The sequence below is a fragment of the Camponotus vicinus genome, unplaced genomic scaffold (genome assembly GCF_025532165.1).
Source record: "Camponotus vicinus isolate PSW18456_S1 unplaced genomic scaffold, iyCamVici1.0 SCAF_5, whole genome shotgun sequence".
In the NCBI taxonomy this organism is placed as follows: domain Eukaryota; kingdom Metazoa; phylum Arthropoda; class Insecta; order Hymenoptera; family Formicidae; genus Camponotus; species Camponotus vicinus.
In genome coordinates, this window is record NW_028141977.1 from 10,936,147 (window position 1) to 10,956,580 (window position 20,434).

Sequence of the window (20,434 nt, forward strand, 5' to 3'; positions counted from 1 at the left end):
AAATGAAGCTTTTATATCATTATATATGAGAAAGCTAGAAAACTGATATAATAACTTACTTTGTGCGGAAAACCGCTCATGAGAACAGAATTGCGTGCCAACTCACACATGTCGCATGAACTAAGTTTCCACACTTGAGCAGCAATACTATATTCTTCCATCAGGGGTTCCTATAATTAATATATCATCATATTAAAAAATCTCATGAAATATATTAAATATATAGGAATAATTTTCGAATATATGAATAAAATAAAAATAATATATTTTAAATAATTTCTTTGTTACGTAAAAAATATAATTACTTTTTTATTTACCTTAGTAAAATGAAATTGAAGAGGATCGTCTGTGGACAAGCTTATACATAATCCTCTAGCGAGATATTCCGGAAGCGGATTACGATGATAATTTAGGAAAAGTGAATTGTTACTGAGCGGCGACATCGCGATGCCGATTTGCGCCAGATAATACAAATATTGGAGCACGGGAACTTTTCTGAGCAGCAGACCATGTGAAATATTTTCCGCCATCATATAGCCACACACTAAATGCTGAATGGGTCCGGCTTCGCCACAATGAGGTCTCAGGACGAATGTATTCAAGCCTTGTTCCCTATAAAAGATTTCATATATTCAGGCTGTTTTATAAAATAATTATTTTAAATAGTATATAGAAGAATTTTGCAACAAGCAACATACGCTCTAAAGTAATTGAGAACTATCATATTCGCATAAGTATAGTACTGATAATATCCGTAAGGAGGATTTTCTATGTCATCCCATTCTGCAGGTGGACAAACATCTTTGTCAAAAAGAGGATTTTCTGGCTTACTTTCGTCATCCACGGAATCGAAACCGATTACCTATAATGACAATAAAATAGCGAATATATATTTAAAAAAACAGTATATAAATAATAAGTGGATTAGAAAAGAATAGCATATGAAATACAAAGAAATAAAAGAACGTACATATTGTAAGAATTTATGTAGCTCCGGATGAGAATGAGGATCATTGGTCACTTCGAAGAGCGGCAGGAAGATATTGTTGATGATCTCTTGGAAGTTCGTCATAAGCTTATTCAGCTTAAAGATATCACTATAACGTGCGAAATGCAAACAATGAAAATTTGTCGGGTTTATGTTTTGTGCTCGTATATATCATATAGACTTACTATAATCTAGGAATTTGTATGAGCCAACGCACGTTGTCTGAGTAAACGTCACCTTGAATTGCCCATTTAGCCAGCTTATCCCATTCCTCTGGACTTTTACCGTAGATCGAAAGACGCAATTCTGCATTCTGATACTTGGACTCTTCAAGATCACTTGCTACCTCTTTGATTATTCTCGCAAAATATGTGCCGTTTAGATAATTGTCTGTTTTTAGGAAAACTTCACGCAGACGGCTCTCACCGATCGGATTGTACTTTGCGTTGAATTTATCGAATCTGTGAAATGTGTTTCTATCCTGTAAAAAAAAAGGAATTATGCACTCTAATACTTCTTCTCTCGAAAAAGCTCATCTTTAATATATTTTAACGTAAACATTGGTGAAAAGGATATTTACTGCATGTACATCCAACATATCAACGCTTAGATCGTAGGTCGTCAGGTTCATAGACTGAAAAACTTCCCGGAGTGTCATGGTTTCCCCGTTCTTGGAACAAGTGACCACTTCGTCTGCATGGTTCTTCAACGTTTTCTTGATAAACCTAAGCAGATGCTTTTGATTCATGCATGAAGCCGCATGTATGTGAGTGTCGACCTATAAAGTAAATTGTACAACACATAATTTGATGGTACATTGATGTATAGGAAACGAAAAGAGTTAATTTCAGAAATAGAAATTGAATATCTTATTTGATTTTTCTTGTTCAAGTTATCAATATAATAAACTTTTTATTTAAACTTTATAAGCTATAAAGTATTCATCATCAAATTGATGTGCAAGGTTCATCGTTTCTCTATATTAAGTTCTGCTTTAAACAAATTTTTTAAAAATTGTTTTTCAAAAGGAATATGTTGAAATTAAAATAAAATAAATGTGATCACATTTTAACTTCAAACATTTTTACATTCTAAACATTTTTATTTAAAATGAATTCTAGAAGCTGCATTTTAGAAGCTTATCGATTTCCTCGCCGTGTATATCGTTTCATCTTTAAGAATGGATCTTTACAAATTATGATTTCAATATACTCGCACTCCAAACTATTCGCATACAGACAGACCTTTCTAATATTGTAGAAGTCTCTATGCGGCACCGCCTTCTGACTCGCTAGTTCTCTGAGTTCATTCAACAGTACGTGCAACTGATATTTGGAGGAAAGATAACTCAGTCTTCGATAGCAGAATGATTTCAAGGGTCCATCGGCTATCATGGTGCACAACAGATTCATGTCTTGGACGAAAGTCGCCAGATCTGGATATGAGTACGGGAGTGGCTTGCCGTTAGCCAGGTCCTCATCGTTGGCGAACACATTGAATACGCCGTTGACGGGTACAATCTTGTAATTCTTCGTCGGTGGAAATTCGCACTCCCAGGGATCGCCCCGAGAGGCGGGCGCATGTACCGGGTGATCTGATAATAATCAATCGAAGCGTGTATTAGCATAATTTAATGTTAACTATTTTTTGCCGCAGCGCTGTTTCTTTTTTTTTTTAATGTAAAAAAATTATTTCGCGCAAGAGAGAAAGAGAGAGAGAAAGAGAAGTTCTATCATATTTAATAACTAATATAATTTAAAACAGCGTGCAACAGGATATTTAAGGCAAGGATAATAGGCATTAGGAAGACCTGTCCAAAAGACGTCTTTGATCAGCGCGTCGATGTCCGCGTCAGACCGAGCTTCCCGGATTTCACTCACGATATCCAGCAGCCCTTTCCCTTAGGAAATATATAATAAAACTAATATCGTATACTTCTCATTAGCTCATATATATGCAAAGGATTTGATAACGCAAAAGTAAAATTGTGTTTTATGATGTTTCACTAGAGAGCTGCGTGATTCGCGTATCGTTGCATTGCGATGAAAAAAAAAAGAAAAAATTACACAACACACAAACGATAGCTTGACGTCGATCGATTGCTATTGGCGTTGAAGCGCTAAACAATATATATATTAAATGCATTATAATGTTTCATGAAAATCAAGTATTATTTGTTCTTTCTTGGTGTCACGACGGCACGAGGAAGAAACGGGGACACGTAGGGCAAGGATGTAGACTATCAATTTGGATTCCTCACATGTAACTTTGAGATTCTTTGAATTCGTTCCTTGATTAACAATAATTACCTGCGATGGCCTTCCGATCATCATGATGGACCTCGTCGTTCGTGGTGAGTGGCTTTTTGTCGACACTACGTAAAAATCTAGATGTAATAGAAGGGAAGCTCTGCTTGGAATTGATCATATATTTCTCGCGTATCGCCAATGCCTGGACCAACATTTTTGACGCCCTTTGAAGATCTTCCAGAGGCACCTGCAATTCAGTACAATTTTTAAAAGAAAATATGATATATATAATTATATATAAAACAAATATTTATAATTGAATCATCTATAATTGAAACAATTACATTTTTGGATACATGAAGCCATGAAATAATATTTTAAGAAATTTCTTATCAATCGCTTCATGTGCAATAAAATAATATAAACATATATATAATTCAATTGTAATATTATTAATTATATATATGTAGAATTAAAAATATAAAATAAAATTCCAATATATTTAATAAATCAAGGTCATTGAGTGAAGAAACTCGATTTTTTAGAGATTAGAGCGTCTCTTAGATTAATATGAACGTGAAGGATAAAGGAGCGAGAGAGACAACTAGATGACGAAAGTTTCTCGCCTAAGTCTCTACAGTCCCAAGGTTTCAACTTCACATAAAATCTTTAAAGAGACACGTCGTACATAATATAGCATCCGTGAAACTATAAAGCTAAAGTTACGTTTCTAGATATCTCGATATAAATAATATCTCGCAATATCGTTATTTCTCGAAAATTATTCTACAGATAACTCATTTTTCATATTTCATGATTAATAACTTTAATAATTTAAATATTCGCTACAAGCATGATGCAATAATTAATAATTTACATTTGTAAATCATTAATTATAATTAATTAATCCTTCTAATTAAAGTGATAATTAATACAACAATTACATAATTCGAAAAAACCAGTCACAGAAAAATTTTACGGCGCATTAAAAAAATCTGTCATATTAAAATGTCAATATTCTGAGACTCACTCCGGAAGTGTCCTCGCCGGATATGGAAACCCGTTGGAAGTGTGGCACAAAGTCATTTTCTTCAATTTTAAAACTGTGATCGATGTCATCGGGAACACCTGGATGAAGCGATGGCTCGTAGTGACTGCGACGTTCCTCAAGATCTTTTGCAGCTCTGTCGAGAAAGAAAAAAAAACATTTCGATGAATCCATTTTATTTTAGATGAAAATAAATAAAACCTTGCAATAAGGTTTATCTTCATATAAGATTATTCGCAATTATGCAAAATATTAAAGTCAAATGTACTTATTTAAATTTAAAATGAAATTTAATAATTTAATAAAGTGGTATAATAAAGTGTAATTTATTACAACTTTTTCATTCTTAATATTAAATATTTCAATGTGTATATATGTATAATGAAATGTAACATTTATATTTTATTGTGGTTATTTACACAAAACTAAATAAATAATAAACAATAAATTTGCAATTTTCTAAAAAAAAAACCAACATTCGCGCTTTAATATTCTATAAATATAATTTTTGTTTCAGATTTAAGTAAAGAATTTTATTTCATATTGACATACATTAACTGTGTGCTCTGCTCAGAATAATATCTAAAATTATACAAACGTTGATATGAGAGAATTTATAACGCAGTTAATTTACGAGTTGCAATGAAGACAAATAAAGTAATTTCATGATTGAGAAAGAAGGATTAAATTTGACGAGGTCATGATAATCGTGATACTTCGCGCACTTTTGACTCCAGGGTTATCGATGAATATCGTGTTGATACGCAGGCTTCTCTTTCTTTTAAAAATTAAAAACAACTCTGAGAAACTGCTCTTTAATTATTGCATCATCCGAAATTCTATTAATATTTATCCGATCATATTGGCTTATTTTCTCACATGTCCATAATTTTATAATGTTATTTAAATAGTAATGTTATTTAAAAAATTTCCTACTGAAAAGAATGTCTCCGATTGCGACGGAAATATTGAAGCTGTTTGCAAAAGACATGCATATAATAAGAGATATTTATGTTTGAAGCAATTTTAGATATAATGAACATTTAAGTATAAAAGAATAAAGAGAATAAAAAGTGATTAAGATAAATTAAAAATTAATAAAAATTAATATGTATTAATGCTTATAATATATGATATATATTAATACTTATAATATAATCTATTATGATATGTAAAAAAAAGTAACATCAACATTATCAAAATTAATAATTTAATTATCTATATAATATTTAGATTAATCGACACTTTCATTGCATTATTATCAAATATGATTACGTAACATTCATAATAATAATTTACAATGTATATTGCATGATAGTAATAGCCCAAGTTAATAATATAAAATTAATACACACAAGAGTGTATACATTCCAGTTTTCAGAATTTAAAAAATTAAATTAATCTATTGCATTCTTCGTTCATAGTTCATAGTAAATAGTAAATTACCTCAGGAGAATCCTATTATCTCTCGTCCATCGTTTTGACTCGTTCGCGTCTGCGAACATGTTACGTGATCGATGCCACGTGTTGCAGATTGATCGCTCTTACGCGAGAAGTGGAAATTATGCGAGTCGAGTAACGTAAAGAAGTTTGTGCTGCGCTTTGTTCTATTCTCATTGGGAGTCGTTCGTGATATTTTACGAAAGTGCGAAAACAACGTTACAGAAATACCAGTGCGCAAAATAGCGTCTCGCTCGTAAGAAGACGAGGACGCAACGAATCGCGAATTCGTTTCGACCTAATAGCGTTTCTCGATCACGATCACGAGTCGGTTGCATCGTCCAATTTCCAGTTACATGATAGGAAAATTCCCATAATCTGTCATGATTAGTCGGCCGATATACCCGATAAGTTCCTTTTATAGATGCTAATAAGGCGCAATGGGAGCCACGTGGTCCTTTCCCGGTTTTTTTCACAGTCTCACGCATATATTTCACTACACTGCTACATTTCGTATCACTAAATAGGTTAACATAACCGTTTGCTTTTATCATTAAACATTTGTCTCGATAATCATCGTTCGTCGCAGATGATTTCTTGCCTGGATATATATTTTGCAAAATATTATATAATATATATTACGTAATATCGTTAAATTTAAAAATTCAAAAAGAATTAATATTTATTATACTTTAAATATTACTCATGTATGAAAAAGAAAATATAAAATAAAGAAACGTCAATCGTATCGTGATTACAGATAATTTCTATTATATAAATAATGTGTCACTTTCTTAACGTACATTATTATTTCGTATTCTTTATCGGTATTTTATCATTTTATATTTCGCCCTAGTGTGACCTAACTTAGACGATGAATAGTTGATGAAGTTACAGGATATAGCGAAAGAGTAACAAAATTCTGCAGTATAATATCATCCTATACGATGCTGCGGTAACACGTTTATCACATCTTTGCTCCTGCTTTCAACGCGACAAATCTTTCTAAGTCTACAACTAAGAAGATTGTAAAATTGTTAAAATCGCAGAATTTCAGATAATAAATGCTATTTTAATCTATTTGATATTTTCATTGCGTTCAATGACAAAAAATCGATTGAGAATTTTAAAATTTTACACACACAAATCTAGAACTTTAATAATTTTTTTCATATTTTGAAAATAATTTAGGCCCATTTCATATAAGTATTTCAACATATATATTTTGTAAGATTTTTAAATTTTAAATAAAAATTTTAAATTAAATTTTATTTTTTAATTTTAATTTTTATGATTCTATTAAAACAATTCCTTGTTAATCTCTGATTTTCTAATTCCTAATTATATTTATAAAATTTGAATTATTTTAAACATATGATATATGTTACAAGGGTAACACATATATAAACGAACAAGAATTTATGGGAAATACAAGATTAATAAATCGTATTAATTAAAAGCCACAAATTTAAATTGAATTCTTGAAGAATCCTTTCAATTAAGCTCTAGAATCGCGTATTACATGTTCCTGCGTCACCCGATGCTGTTGACACGATATTTAAATGCTAGTGAGAGGCGTCCCTTTTCAATCAACTAGTATCCAATCTGATTTGATCTTGTCCAAATGTCATTCGTATAAGGATTAATGCTGTTACATATGCAATGGTATTATAACGAGAAATTCTTTAATTCATTATATCTACGTGAATTAAACACATGATAATGTCGTTGCATCACGCATTATACGCATTATATTTGCAAGTTCAAGTTCTAATATAACTGCATTGCAGCGAAAGACAAAAAATCAAGTTCCAGATTTTAAAATGGATTAAATACAGAACTTTAATATGATCTAATCCTTCATATTATGTGTTTATTATGTTAGTGAATTAAATATCTTTTTAATATATAAACGATTTTCTATTGAATATGTAATTACCGAGAAATATTACCCATGTACATGTATCCTTATATTTATTATAAAAGATACATATTTTACACTTTCAAACTGAATTAATGAAAATGTTACTGATTAAAGCAATGACAAGATTTCACTGAAGATTAATGAATATTTTGCTTCTCTGTCGTATTTCACTGATTAAGGTAGTACGATTTTACGGAAAATCCATACTACTGATTCTTTTCACAAGTGAGATTTCATTATTTGTTCAGTGCTTATAATTAAAATCACTGTTTATCAATGATAATATACTGATTTATTCATTTAACAGAGTATTTTTAGAAAGTAATAATCATATGAGACGTATATATAAAATATACATATGTGTGGTTGCTACGCAATCTTAATTTTTTACGCAAATGACCTAAAACGCAGAATATGTTGCAATCAGCGATTGAACTTGATATAATTTCGGTGACGTAAAATTCCGGTGGGTTGAAACAATTTCCATAAATGATCAGAGCGACGATTTAGCGCAAAGTTCTATTTTTCCACGTCTATAATTCGCCAATTTATATTACTACCGGTTTTGCGATGCGACACGACACCGGATTTATTGTGCGAACGATCTCTAACTCTCCACGCGCATGCAATTCTCTCGTACCGGAAGTCGCGTAATACACCGTCGAATATACGTCCTATAACAACGATGGTCGCACGAGCACTGAACGGGCGGTTGAGGAGGGTTGATCGCGAACAACCCCTTCCTCCTCTCCCCTCTCTCTTTTCACCACTCCACCGCGTTTCACGAACTCTCTGATTGCATATAAAGACGGTTGATACATGGTTTCCGCTTATGAAACTTCTTTTTACATACATCTTTATGCATATATTTAAATACATTGTTAAAGTGTCATAATAAAAATAGCATATATATATGTAGACATGTAAATTGCAATATTCTAACATATATTATTATAATACATAAATCAGTTTAGTAATTTATTATTGCATCGTTATTGTAGCTTGAATATTCAACAATATCGCAGAATATTGATACTTTTATTCAGATTATAGAAGATATCGAATAACATCAACGATAGATGAAAAGTGCTTCGATATCGTTGAAATATCATGCGTATTTTCCAGTTGTAGCGAGAAACAGAAATATCAACAAAAAACTGTTCTAAATAATTTCGTCTTTGTTTCACGACGAAAACCAGCTATGATCGATTTTTGAGATGGAGGTCACCTCATATAGACTGTTTCGCAAGGTTCACATGTATGTCCCTCCCAATAAATTATCGAAGACGAAATCAATTTTTTTTTAAACTTTAATAATCTTTTGTCAAATCCTTTAATCGATTTTACTTACATCATAGAACTGTTCTTTAAACATCTATCAACGATTATGACACACATTCTGAATTGAATTATCGTATTACATTAAGCACCTCGAGGCCAGACAGGCATACATCCTGCGTTGAATTATTGATCGCAGCTTTATCGGTTGCAACGGCAGAATTCCGTTCACGACACGACGATGATTTTATCGGTGATCAACGATCCAGTATCAAGGTAATTCATGATTGCTCTCCGATTTTCATATAACTGATAAACGAAAATTTTGTAGCTGATGTAAATGCTCGCCGATGCATTCTTCTCGCATACATATTTGTAATCAAACGCCATGTGTTTATGAATAAACTGTACGTGACTATCAGACAATATATTCATCACGATTATCTGCCACTTTTAAATTTTTTCTAATGTTTATATTATAAACAATAAAACAACTTAAAGAGACCAAACATAAGATGGATTTTGTTAGGATTATTTAGATATGAAGAATGATAAATGTTTTATCGCTGCTATTTATATATTGATAATTATACTTGTATCATAAATAATCTTAGTAATGTTAATTAATTGAATTGAATTAAAGCTTTATCGCATTTATTTATGTGATGAAAATATACTTCAAGTTAGATGAAAGTGTATTAAATTCAAATCATTAAATAGAGAAATATATACATGTATAAATTTAAGAGATATAATTCACAATAGTTTATGTAGTACAATCACTGCATTATTAAAAACGTAATTATTTCAAAACGTGGCAAAAATATGACAAAAATTCGAAAGGAACGCAAAACTTCATCGAGTAATAAAAATGACTTGGCTTACGCAAAACTCTCAAAATGTCCATCTCGATTTATTTCAATGAGGTATAAACGATATGAGCTATCAATCTCTATCCTATCTACTTGTCCTTATTTAAATTTCGTGTCTATATAATACATTACGGAAACAGTGAGGTATCTAACAATAATTCCAAACTAGATCGCTCGACGAACGTTGCCGAGTTGACATTCTATCAATATATGTACGACGCATAAAAACGTTTCTTATTGTTTCGTCACATCGCAGGAAGTAGAACAACGCTAAGTATCGCATCAGCGCTCGATTGTCGCGTTGAAAAATACAGTGTCCCTTCTCTCTTTGATAAAAAATCACACTATGTATCTCTAACTATAAAAAACTTATAAAAATAGATTTGTTATGCAGTTAGAATTTAAATTTTTTATTTTTCGTGTTTTTAAATTATTCGATTAATAAACTTTTTACTCGTCCTAATTTTTACAGACTTCGAATCTTAATTAAAAATTTAAGTGAGAATTATATATTTTTTTTTAAATGAAGCAATTCTGGTATTCTTTTAATGAAAAACTAGAGGAGCAATTCTTAGAGATATTCTCATTACGTTTAAAATATTATATCTCGCAATACTATTGATAATCCCGTGATAGTATATTGTGCAAAGAATAAGTGACTCTTTACTCGTTCCTTAATTTTCGTAAAAGCCCCCTAACGGATCATGATACAGTTGCTCAAGATGTATAATTCGCTATCATGATATTTAGACATGCTACAGCATGTTTGATCGTCGCGAAAATGTCAGAATGTTTAGATCAATATGGTACATAATACATATATAGATTGGCCTTTATTTAAAAAATATTTGAAGCATGATATCTCTCTTTAAACGTAAATATTCGAAGCATGATATATCTCTTTAAATATTCCGTCATCTTTCAGAAAATTTTATTTTTCGAGATATTTTTCAAGAATTTATACACTTATCGATTTTTACTAGGCTTTAATTTAGAATTTTTTATTCCCTTAATAATAAATGCTCGCATCGCAAACACCTTATATAAGGTTTATGGCACTCGGTCTTACTAGGTACTCGAATGCGATAGTGTATCTATGAACACACACACCAGCACTTTATATCCTTCGATATATTTTAGTACCTTCCACATAGTCGTAAATATAACGCGATTTTATCGCTGCTTAGTTATCGATATCCCTTTTATTTCTCAAAATTAACTTCTTTTGGCAACAAAATATTCAATAAATATAAAAATATATATGAAAAAATATGAATATTTTTATAATTAACTTCTTTTGGTAAGAAAATATTCGATAAATACAATAAAAAATATATAAAATATGCATATATATATTAAACATCGCCTATATATAAAGTCTTTATCATGCTTGAAGCGATCTGAATCACATGATTCGAAAAGGCATGCATTTTAAGATTAATCACACTTACTTAACGGTCAGTTGTCGTTGAATCAGTAGCTTCTTCTCAATTTGCTCGATCGGAAATTGCGGCACTTCGTAGGGTGCCGAAATTTCGTTCGGTAGCTCGGATGCAAGTCTCAAGCTACTGCTACCTCCAGTGCCAGTTCCGCCACCTTCGATGCCGAAGACTGGACTCTCGCTTCCTGCAGCGAGAAATAAAATAATTTTATTAAAATAGAATCGACATCGACTATTATATAGAATATATTAGGATATATAGGATCGGTAATTTTTTTATTAAAAAATGAATCTTTTTTTATTAATATAAATAATAAAGGACAATAAGGGACTTGCGATAAATTACTCGAAAAATCACAAACTTTCCATTTCGTTTAGAGACAAACATATATAGCATAAAATAGACTGAAAAAGTTAAAGAGAGACCACAATTTTTATAATTATCGAAGGGTTTACCATTGTTTACATAGTCTGTATATTGTCCAGTTTTCTGCAACCACTCAGTAATAGAATTGCGCTTGTATATGGCAAGAATTTCATTCTCATTTCCCATTTCAAGAATTTCGATCGTTTTTTATCAACGAACTCCTATCGTCTCTGTAAACATTTTTTAGCTATATTTTGTACTTTACGCATTTACACGATATTCTTATTTGGAAAATTCGAAATGATCGATCGCCTTTCTAACTCGCCCATAAAGATAAAAAAACTGCAATTAATTTACTAAATGGATCATATTTAATGGAAAAACAAATCAATGTCTTAATAAATGTATAATTAAAAAATAGCAATATATTGTGTCGAAAAATGACAAATGTCAAATAATGATTGACTGTCAACTAGTTATATGCGTGGTTCACAATTTATGTTTATTAAATTTTTAAATTAAACGCATAATTTGTAATTTCAAAGTAATAAATAAAAATGTTTGATAATTAATTATAAATTATTTATAATAGATAATGTCTTTTTAATTAATATTTTTCATGCCAATTATTCTTGATTGTATCATTTTATCACAAGAGCATTTCTAATTCAACGATGGCACCTCCGCGAGAGAAACACATCGTAGTACAATATGATCAATGAGCCAACGAGCTCGTTGTGACCCTCGACTGTCGACAAATCTACAAAGAGCCGCGATGTCGGATTATTAATAGAACGCAACGCGGCATTCGAGGACTGTTGTTTTCGTTCGACAAACCAACAACGAGCTTTCTCATCTCCGAAGCAATGATTCAACCACGAGAGCAAGGAGATGTCACACACATCGTTGCAAATAAGACTACAAAGTAAATAACAACTTATTTATGATGAAGCAGATTTTACAACCTTGCTAGGAAATTATGCGTAGTAAACGATAGTCTACATCAGAGTACATAAATTAGGGTTGCGTCAGGGATGATTAAATTACGCCTATACACAGTTTCTGTACGTGTAATTTGCATGAAATTGACATGAACGTATTATTGTCAACTGTGTAAGCGAACTAGGAAATGAGCTAATTATTCTTTTATTATTTATTTTTTTTTTAATTATTTTCCATGATATGCGTAGAAAAGTGCAAAATGTAAATTCATGAAAAGTAAATATTTTAAAAGAGAAAAAAATAATCACTATGTTGATTTTACGCGATTAAAATTTTTACATTAAAAAATTTGATAACAAAAATAAAGGCAAAACAAATATATTAAAATAAACAAAGAATAACAAAAATATATAAAATAATTGATTTATACTTTATACATATATATATATATATATATATATATATATATATATATATATATATATATATAAACTACAACTATTTATATGAATTTTTCCTTTTAAAAAACCGTTTATAGCTGTCTACAAGAAAACATTGCACAACAAAATGACAGGTTCAATCGTTTCAACGTGAATTGGTAGCAAACAGTTGGCGTCTAAAATTTGCGACACAATGTCAATAGACGATTTCTATTCACTTTTCTTTCGGCAATTAAAAACATCGATTCACGTAATAAATAATTAATTCGAAAAAAATTTATTCTGCCGGCTTTTCTGCACAAGATCGATACATCGTTTCTACCATTTTCAATATCGGTGTGATGACTCACACGTTTACCGAGTCATCGAATTAACTGCAAATTACAAAATTCTACGAAGAACAGAAATTCTATGCAATACAAAACAATTATTAACAATGCGTCATTGTAGACATTTGCACAAATTTGATTTAAACCACGTATACGAGACATGGGTTGTCATATTTGCAAAACTTTCATAAATAAATAATCAAATATGGCAATTTGCTTAAAAATTTAACGGTTTCCCAGAAATTACCCGTTGCAAATTATTGATTATCACGGCATTCATGCCAAATTAATTTCTAAAATACAAAGCAATATTGATTCAAATTTATATCAAACGTATCATTAATATTATTATTGGTTCAAATTTATATCAAACATATCATATATATCATTAAACATCATCATACATCAACATATATCATTAAAATGTTCCTTTTAATTGTTAAGGAAAAGTAGATTTTATAAATATATAAAACAATTTTAGCTTATAAAAATATCTCTTTATGCAAATATACAAAAAACTGAGTCTATGAAAAAACTATGTTGTAAAAACACCTCGCATAAGTGGTACGAATTTATGCGACAAGGTTGAATATATATATATATATATATATATTAAACTGTGCTCCAGTTCATCATTTCAATCGTCGATGAATTGCCTGCGACTTCAAACAGCCGGATACTTGAATAATAATCAGATATCTAGGTAATAATGTAGAATTTGATTCATATTGATAGTTCTAATCGGGCAGCACATAATTTAATTCCCTCATTATCTCTCCGTCTCGCGTTATCAAAATCGATACTCAAGAGATTTGCGCAAAACAGAAACGAGATTTGAATTAAATTTCGCGTAGGATGTTGTGTTACTTATTATTCAGTAATGTGTATATGCGTCACATATAAATTTATGCAACTACGTTTGTCGATAAAAACCGTTCTCATGCAAAAAACTGACGATATATTTTATCAAAATGTTTTCGAAAAGACAAAGAGTCCTACATTAATTATTACGATTATTATTAATGCTCTCGCCGAAACGTTATTTATTGGCAAGTAATATTTTCGCATCGGCGATCAATACATTTCAAAAATCGTTTATATTGCATCAACATTAATTATCGTTAATTCTGGTCATCTGGGTCTTTTCGCGCGATTTATGACGTATAGCCTGTTTCTCACGAATGAAATTAAATAGATATTAGCGTTATTTTTTCCTATAAAATTTAAGCTAATTCTTTTGTAGCACAATTTAAAGCGATTATTGTATGCTATGACTTTTGAAAAATTTGAATATTAATCGTAAATTAAAAATTGTCTTAAAAGAAATTTTTTTGAGACTTAATCTGAAAAATATTATATTATATTAGCTTATATAAAATAAATATTAAAGAGGTTGAAACATTTTTTATTTAATGATTTTTATTAATAATTTTTATTGATCTCTCTAATTTAATTTTTCTTCATAAATCATATTAGAGAGGTTGAAACATTTTGTGTAATGAATAATTTGTAATTTAATGTTTTTCTTCATAAATCAAACAAGATCGATAATCATTCAAACATTTATAATATATTTTCTGTAAAACAAGAGATTATAAACGTTTTAATATCTCGCTATTAAAACAAACAAGAAACAAAAAGTGTTTCAACCATTCTCATGACAAACGGTTCATCAATTTATTACTCGCGCGAATCCCATGATACCAGAATTAGACAAATCAACGCGATATTACGAATTTGACAGTTCCTTGAATAACACACAAAGTTACGATACAAGGCGTTCTCCGTGAGATGCTCGAGAATTGCTCAGTGTGCGATATTTGTTTTATTTTCCTTCGTCGTGTATAAAACTTCAGTAACTTTATTCTACGAGAAAATAAGCGCGACGCGCGCGAGATGCGAGTTCACTCTCGAGAGTCGCGAAAGAGAAACTATACCGCATATGTTTAATCGACGACGCTTCGGAGGGCACTGACCATGCCAACTGGTCGTAAGTATCGAATAAACTGTGGTAGGACAAGGCAAAAGAGGGAGGGAAAAGGGGGGGATACTTGGCAGAATCTTGGTAGAGTCGTATCGTGGGATCTGTGCGTAATAAATGCGCAAGACTCGCGCCACACGCGACAAAACACGCGTACGCGTGTAAATTAATGAGTTCTTAATTAATAAATTTTTAAAAAATAATTATACAATTCTTACATAATTATTATATAATTATGTAATTATTTTATATAATTATGTAATTAATTATGTAATTATATTAGATTATTATGAAATTTTTCGTTAAACAACATTCCTTGTGTTTTCTGAAGAGATTTCTCGATACCGAAGTCATGAAATTAATAAATTGAATTTAGTAGAATTTAATGAATTAATAGAATTAATGGAATTTAATGAATTGAAAATATTAGAAATATCTCAGAAGAGGAAGATTATTTCATAGAATTCGAGCGATTTAAATCTCTCGAGTTGACGGTGAAATCTTGTTTGGCCGATAAGAATAAGGCTAATTTATAATTAATTAATTTCACAAGTGGATTTTAATATAATCTTAATACGAACTTTATCGCGTGATTTGTTTTAGTATCACATATCACGTAACGTCAAAAATTATAATAAAATTATAATGCGTTCGCGTCACATGAAATTCAATAAGATTTTCGAAATTGTATTTATGCCGTTTTTGCAAGTCATCGATGTATTAATAGCCAACTTTATTCATGACAGGCACGCGAAACGATACCGAAAATTTGGCACAAACACATTACAACGCGCGATACATGTATGTGTTCTGCTATTTTCGATAACACAGGTGAAACGTGTGTTTCACGATTTTCGATAACATATTCGCACTCGCGATCGCGAGTGCATGCTTATTCCTGGATGACCCACATATCGCGGTGTGACAAATATGCCCACGTGCGTGCGTAACTGCGTAGGTGTTTAAGTCAGCTTTCGCGCAAACGATGGAATGTTTGTTCGATGAACGCTCGTTTAAAAAGTTAAGTATTGTTGATAATTGTATGGTTTATAATATTACAATACATTGAACTCTTTTAAATTTTCTCGTAAAACGCGTACAATTCTATACATGAAATAAAATATGTTAATAACAATATGTGAATCATTCACCTAATCGATATTTCCTCAAATCTCTTCCTTTGTTCCTGTTCATTCTTTGCTGCTTCTTCGTGGCATTCTTTCAAAACACGCTTAATTATTTTCGCACACACACTAATGACCAGAATGTCAAATTGCGCAGCACTTATTTATACAACACTCATTTTATTTTGTATTTTTCGAGAAAAACGTGGAAATGTCAGTTAACGAATTTATGATATATTTGACAGTAAAAATGCGATAATTAATTACTCGTGCTATATGACGATTTTTAATTTGCAAGAAATAATTGTTTGGTATCTTTTACTACTTGTGATCATAGTTCGAGAAATAATATGATACAGAACGACGTGTTGTCATTTGCGGTGCGAATAACAAAGTCATATGTAAATATCAGGGCGTTGTGCGTCGCAAAATTCATAACAAATGTAACGTTACAAAAAACAATCGCTGAATAAGCGATATTTTTAACCAAACAAAATATATTTACATATATATATAATTAGACTCTTAATCAATTTGCGTATTATCATGTAATATCACGCAATATCAGAATAAAATTACCACATTATAACGTTATCTTCGAATTTCTTACTCCTTAATAAAAACGAATACAAAACAAATTGATTCGAACGTCTAATTACGTTTGTTATAATTATAATAAATAATCTTAACAAGTGCCTCTGTTATTGACTCCGTATTTATCAATTGCATATTCCGTATTTATCATAAATTCGATGCTCATATGCATCAATTTCTTGAAGCATTTTATGTCATTTATTCGAGCAAAATTAATCGCGATGACATATTCTTGAATTTTTATCGTATATATATATATATATATATATATATATACTTCGAAAGATAATACGACGTACATACACAACGGTCTCACGTCCCACTACCTTTTTATATGAATGTCGTCACGTGAATGATTACAAAACTGTAGCATGTAAACAACAGCGGACTAATATCGTGTCCCCTCCACGTCATAATAGAATGATAGGACGACGCGCTTTATATACTAGAAATATGTGAAAACACCTGATAAATTACTTTCGAGGAATTTTCCGCTCCTCCCATACTGAAAAAAATTATCGATACTCTACTGTAATAATTGTATAACTTGCTATTGTATAATATCAGACAATATCAGAGTATAATTACCAATTATTTTCAAATTTCTCCAATCATTAACGAAATAATCATTAATTATATTATAATTAAACGCTTGAATCAATTTGAAGTGCATTCGATATTAACTCTGTATTTTATAATAATATATATCGTATATATTATATGCAAATTCGACATTTACATACATCAATTATATAATTGAAACATTTTATATGATTTATTCGATCGAAATCAATCGCGTGAATCGATGGATATATTTTTGGATATTTTGGATATTTCGAATTTTAATTTGTATACATTTATTTGTTTTCTCATAAGAGATAATAAGATTTAAAATAAAATGCGTACGTATATTATTCGTTAGTAACAAAGATAGCATCGTGTGAAACCATCCAATTTTCCAGTGCTGAACGAACCATAGTTTTGTACAGCCATTTGATTCGTGTATTTCTATTGCAATGTAAAATAAAGTACGGGTCAAGTAAAGTGCTGCGCAATTCTGGCGATTAGTTCGCAATCGTAATTAACCATGTTTTTGCGAATGCTAGAAGCAAGAAATAAACAAGACAGGAGAGAGAAAATTAAGGAATAAAATTAATAATCGCGATAAAGAAAAATAGGAAAAAATGGTTCATATGACGATACTAATTAATGTTCCAATTAAAGTACAATAAAAAATCGATGTATCTTTTTGATATGACTATATCGATTAATATTGTGCTTATAAAAAAATAAAGAGAGAAAATCATAAAAAAATAAATTAAAAAAAAATTTATTAAAAATTTATTCAAGAGTAAAATATGACATGTGGGTATTTCAAAGTATAAAAAGTCGAGAACATAAAGAATGAACAATAACGCTTTCGCGTGTGCTATTTTTCACCATGATGCATCATACACGCGCACATTTTCCTGTCAGACTCGTGAGCTGTTTCAGCGATGTGTAATATACCTAGTGATTTAATTACGGAACATTGTTTTTGTCGTGACAACGATTTTCGCGTGCGCCGAACACAACGATTGCATTAATTGGTGCTCACAACCTCGACCACGCGCGCGAAGAATTTCTGCAATTTCTGCAACCAGTGACACCGACAGCATGCAAATCTTATTACGAATCACACGATGTATATTCCTCGAATGTAGAAATAATTTCACCGCACATGTTTCGTGATTGAATAGATTTTAAGGGGGCATTTTTGCAAATTAAATCTGACTTACAAATTCTCTGAAAAAAACTAATAATTATGCAAATTTCTTTATGTGTAACACTCATTTTTTATATATATTATAAATATAGACATATTTTTATACAGGTGAAATGTGATTGATTTGTGCAAAGTCTTTACTTTTCGTTGCTTTCAACGAAATTAATTACATAAAACTTATTATTTTGTAAAATCTCGTGATTCTCTCTTGTTATTATGTAGCAAGATAATGGTTATCGATTTTATCATACGTACCTAGATACATTTGATCGATTTTATCATGCATATCTAGATACGTAACTTCCGACACTATAAAAAGTGTTTATGCTACACGCGGACTAATTATAGAAAGACTTTGAAAACTGTATTAAAGAATTCATTGCAGAACTATTCTACAAAATCAAGGTTAAAACCAACGTTTTGCCATAAGTATTTTAACTGATGTGCAAATCTTTTAATGAAAATTTGCATAAACAAGACAAGAAAATCAAGACATTAATAAATAATCATGTAAAATATGTGTTTACATTTGTAGAAAGATATAAATTAATTTTTGTAAAACTTTTGTAAAATTTTATCATTATAACATGTACACATAAACGCGAAAAATAAATAAGTATTTTTAATATATATAATTCATAATATAATTAATTAAATCATCAGGAAAAAATTTAATATACAATACAGAAATTTAATTAATATTTCAACAAGAATATCTGATAACTATTTATCAATCATTTCTACGAATATTTGACGTTTGATTGAAATCAACTCCTTAACAATGAACTGCATTATGACGCAATCGTTTCTAATAATAAGTAGGCAGTGGAAATTTCCTCGAGGCGTCGAAGAACGCGATCGAATCCTATTGAGTGCAGTGTCTATTTACGGCAATCGCGTGAATTTGCGTGATTCAATTTCTGGCAGTAATACGGGGTTTGCGCGCGCCAAGAAAAGTGACATAGTGGCTAGACGTAGTCGCGGAAAGGATCAATACCACCTCTTGGCACAGTTACCGTGGATCTCTGCGAAGCTCGCCTCAATCTTTCCCATCGAGAACGCCGGCACTTCCTCGTCCTCGTCTGACGCATGTGAGGGACTCGTACGAGAATGTACCGTATAAATATATCGCGGAACAAAAATAAGCCGGCGTCGGTATTTTCGATACCTATTGGCACGACATTAATGCCCAGGCTACGAAAGATCATCCTGGCCAAAGTTTGCTGCAGTAAACGTGCATATAACATCTCAGAATTAAAGAGTTCGGTACAAAATTCAGTTCATGATTTGTGACATTCACTTTAAAAAATTTGATAATATGTACCAACGAAAAATCATGATTTTAAGCACGTATTTTGATTTTTATATATTTTCAGTTATGTAATATTATTTCCCCTAATATTGCATCAATGGCTTTATAAATATGATACTATCATAACTTCCAGGCAATATATGAAATTCTGATTGAAGTACTTCAATTTTATGATTTCGCAAATAAAAAAATTGCAAAAATAAAATAATTCTCCTGAAAAATTTTATAATTATAATTCAATACTTTTTTGATTGGTAATGTAGAATTGTGTCTAATACGAAGCTTACGAATTATAGGTTTAAATTCCAAGATAAAAAATAGAATAATAAATAGAAGTTAT

General features: G+C 30.7%; 1 protein-coding gene across 13 annotated transcripts in view; it reads right to left on the reverse strand.

Moving 5' to 3' along the window:
• Window positions 1-20,434, reverse strand: part of Ampdeam (AMP deaminase) — a 28,915-nt gene that overhangs the window by 1,584 nt on the left and 6,897 nt on the right. For 5 of the 13 annotated variants that reach the window (XM_083099319.1, XM_083099316.1, XM_083099326.1 and 2 more), the window contains 11 exons: window positions 11,251-11,425; window positions 4,268-4,421; window positions 3,298-3,484; window positions 2,799-2,888; window positions 2,233-2,582; window positions 1,569-1,766; window positions 1,174-1,469; window positions 971-1,097; window positions 699-862; window positions 318-612; window positions 60-170 (listed from right to left, as the gene is read on the reverse strand). In XM_083099319.1, coding sequence (XP_082955445.1) covers window positions 60-170; window positions 318-612; window positions 699-862; window positions 971-1,097; window positions 1,174-1,469; window positions 1,569-1,766; window positions 2,233-2,582; window positions 2,799-2,888; window positions 3,298-3,484; window positions 4,268-4,421; window positions 11,251-11,425 — 2,147 coding nt within the window. Of the gene's footprint in view, window positions 1-59; window positions 171-317; window positions 613-698; window positions 863-970; window positions 1,098-1,173; window positions 1,470-1,568; window positions 1,767-2,232; window positions 2,583-2,798; window positions 2,889-3,297; window positions 3,485-4,267; window positions 4,422-5,731; window positions 5,923-11,250; window positions 11,426-11,696; window positions 12,133-15,051; window positions 15,300-20,434 lie in introns of those variants that run through there. The other 8 variants (XM_083099322.1, XM_083099321.1, XM_083099320.1 and 5 more) reach the window with 8 other exon arrangements.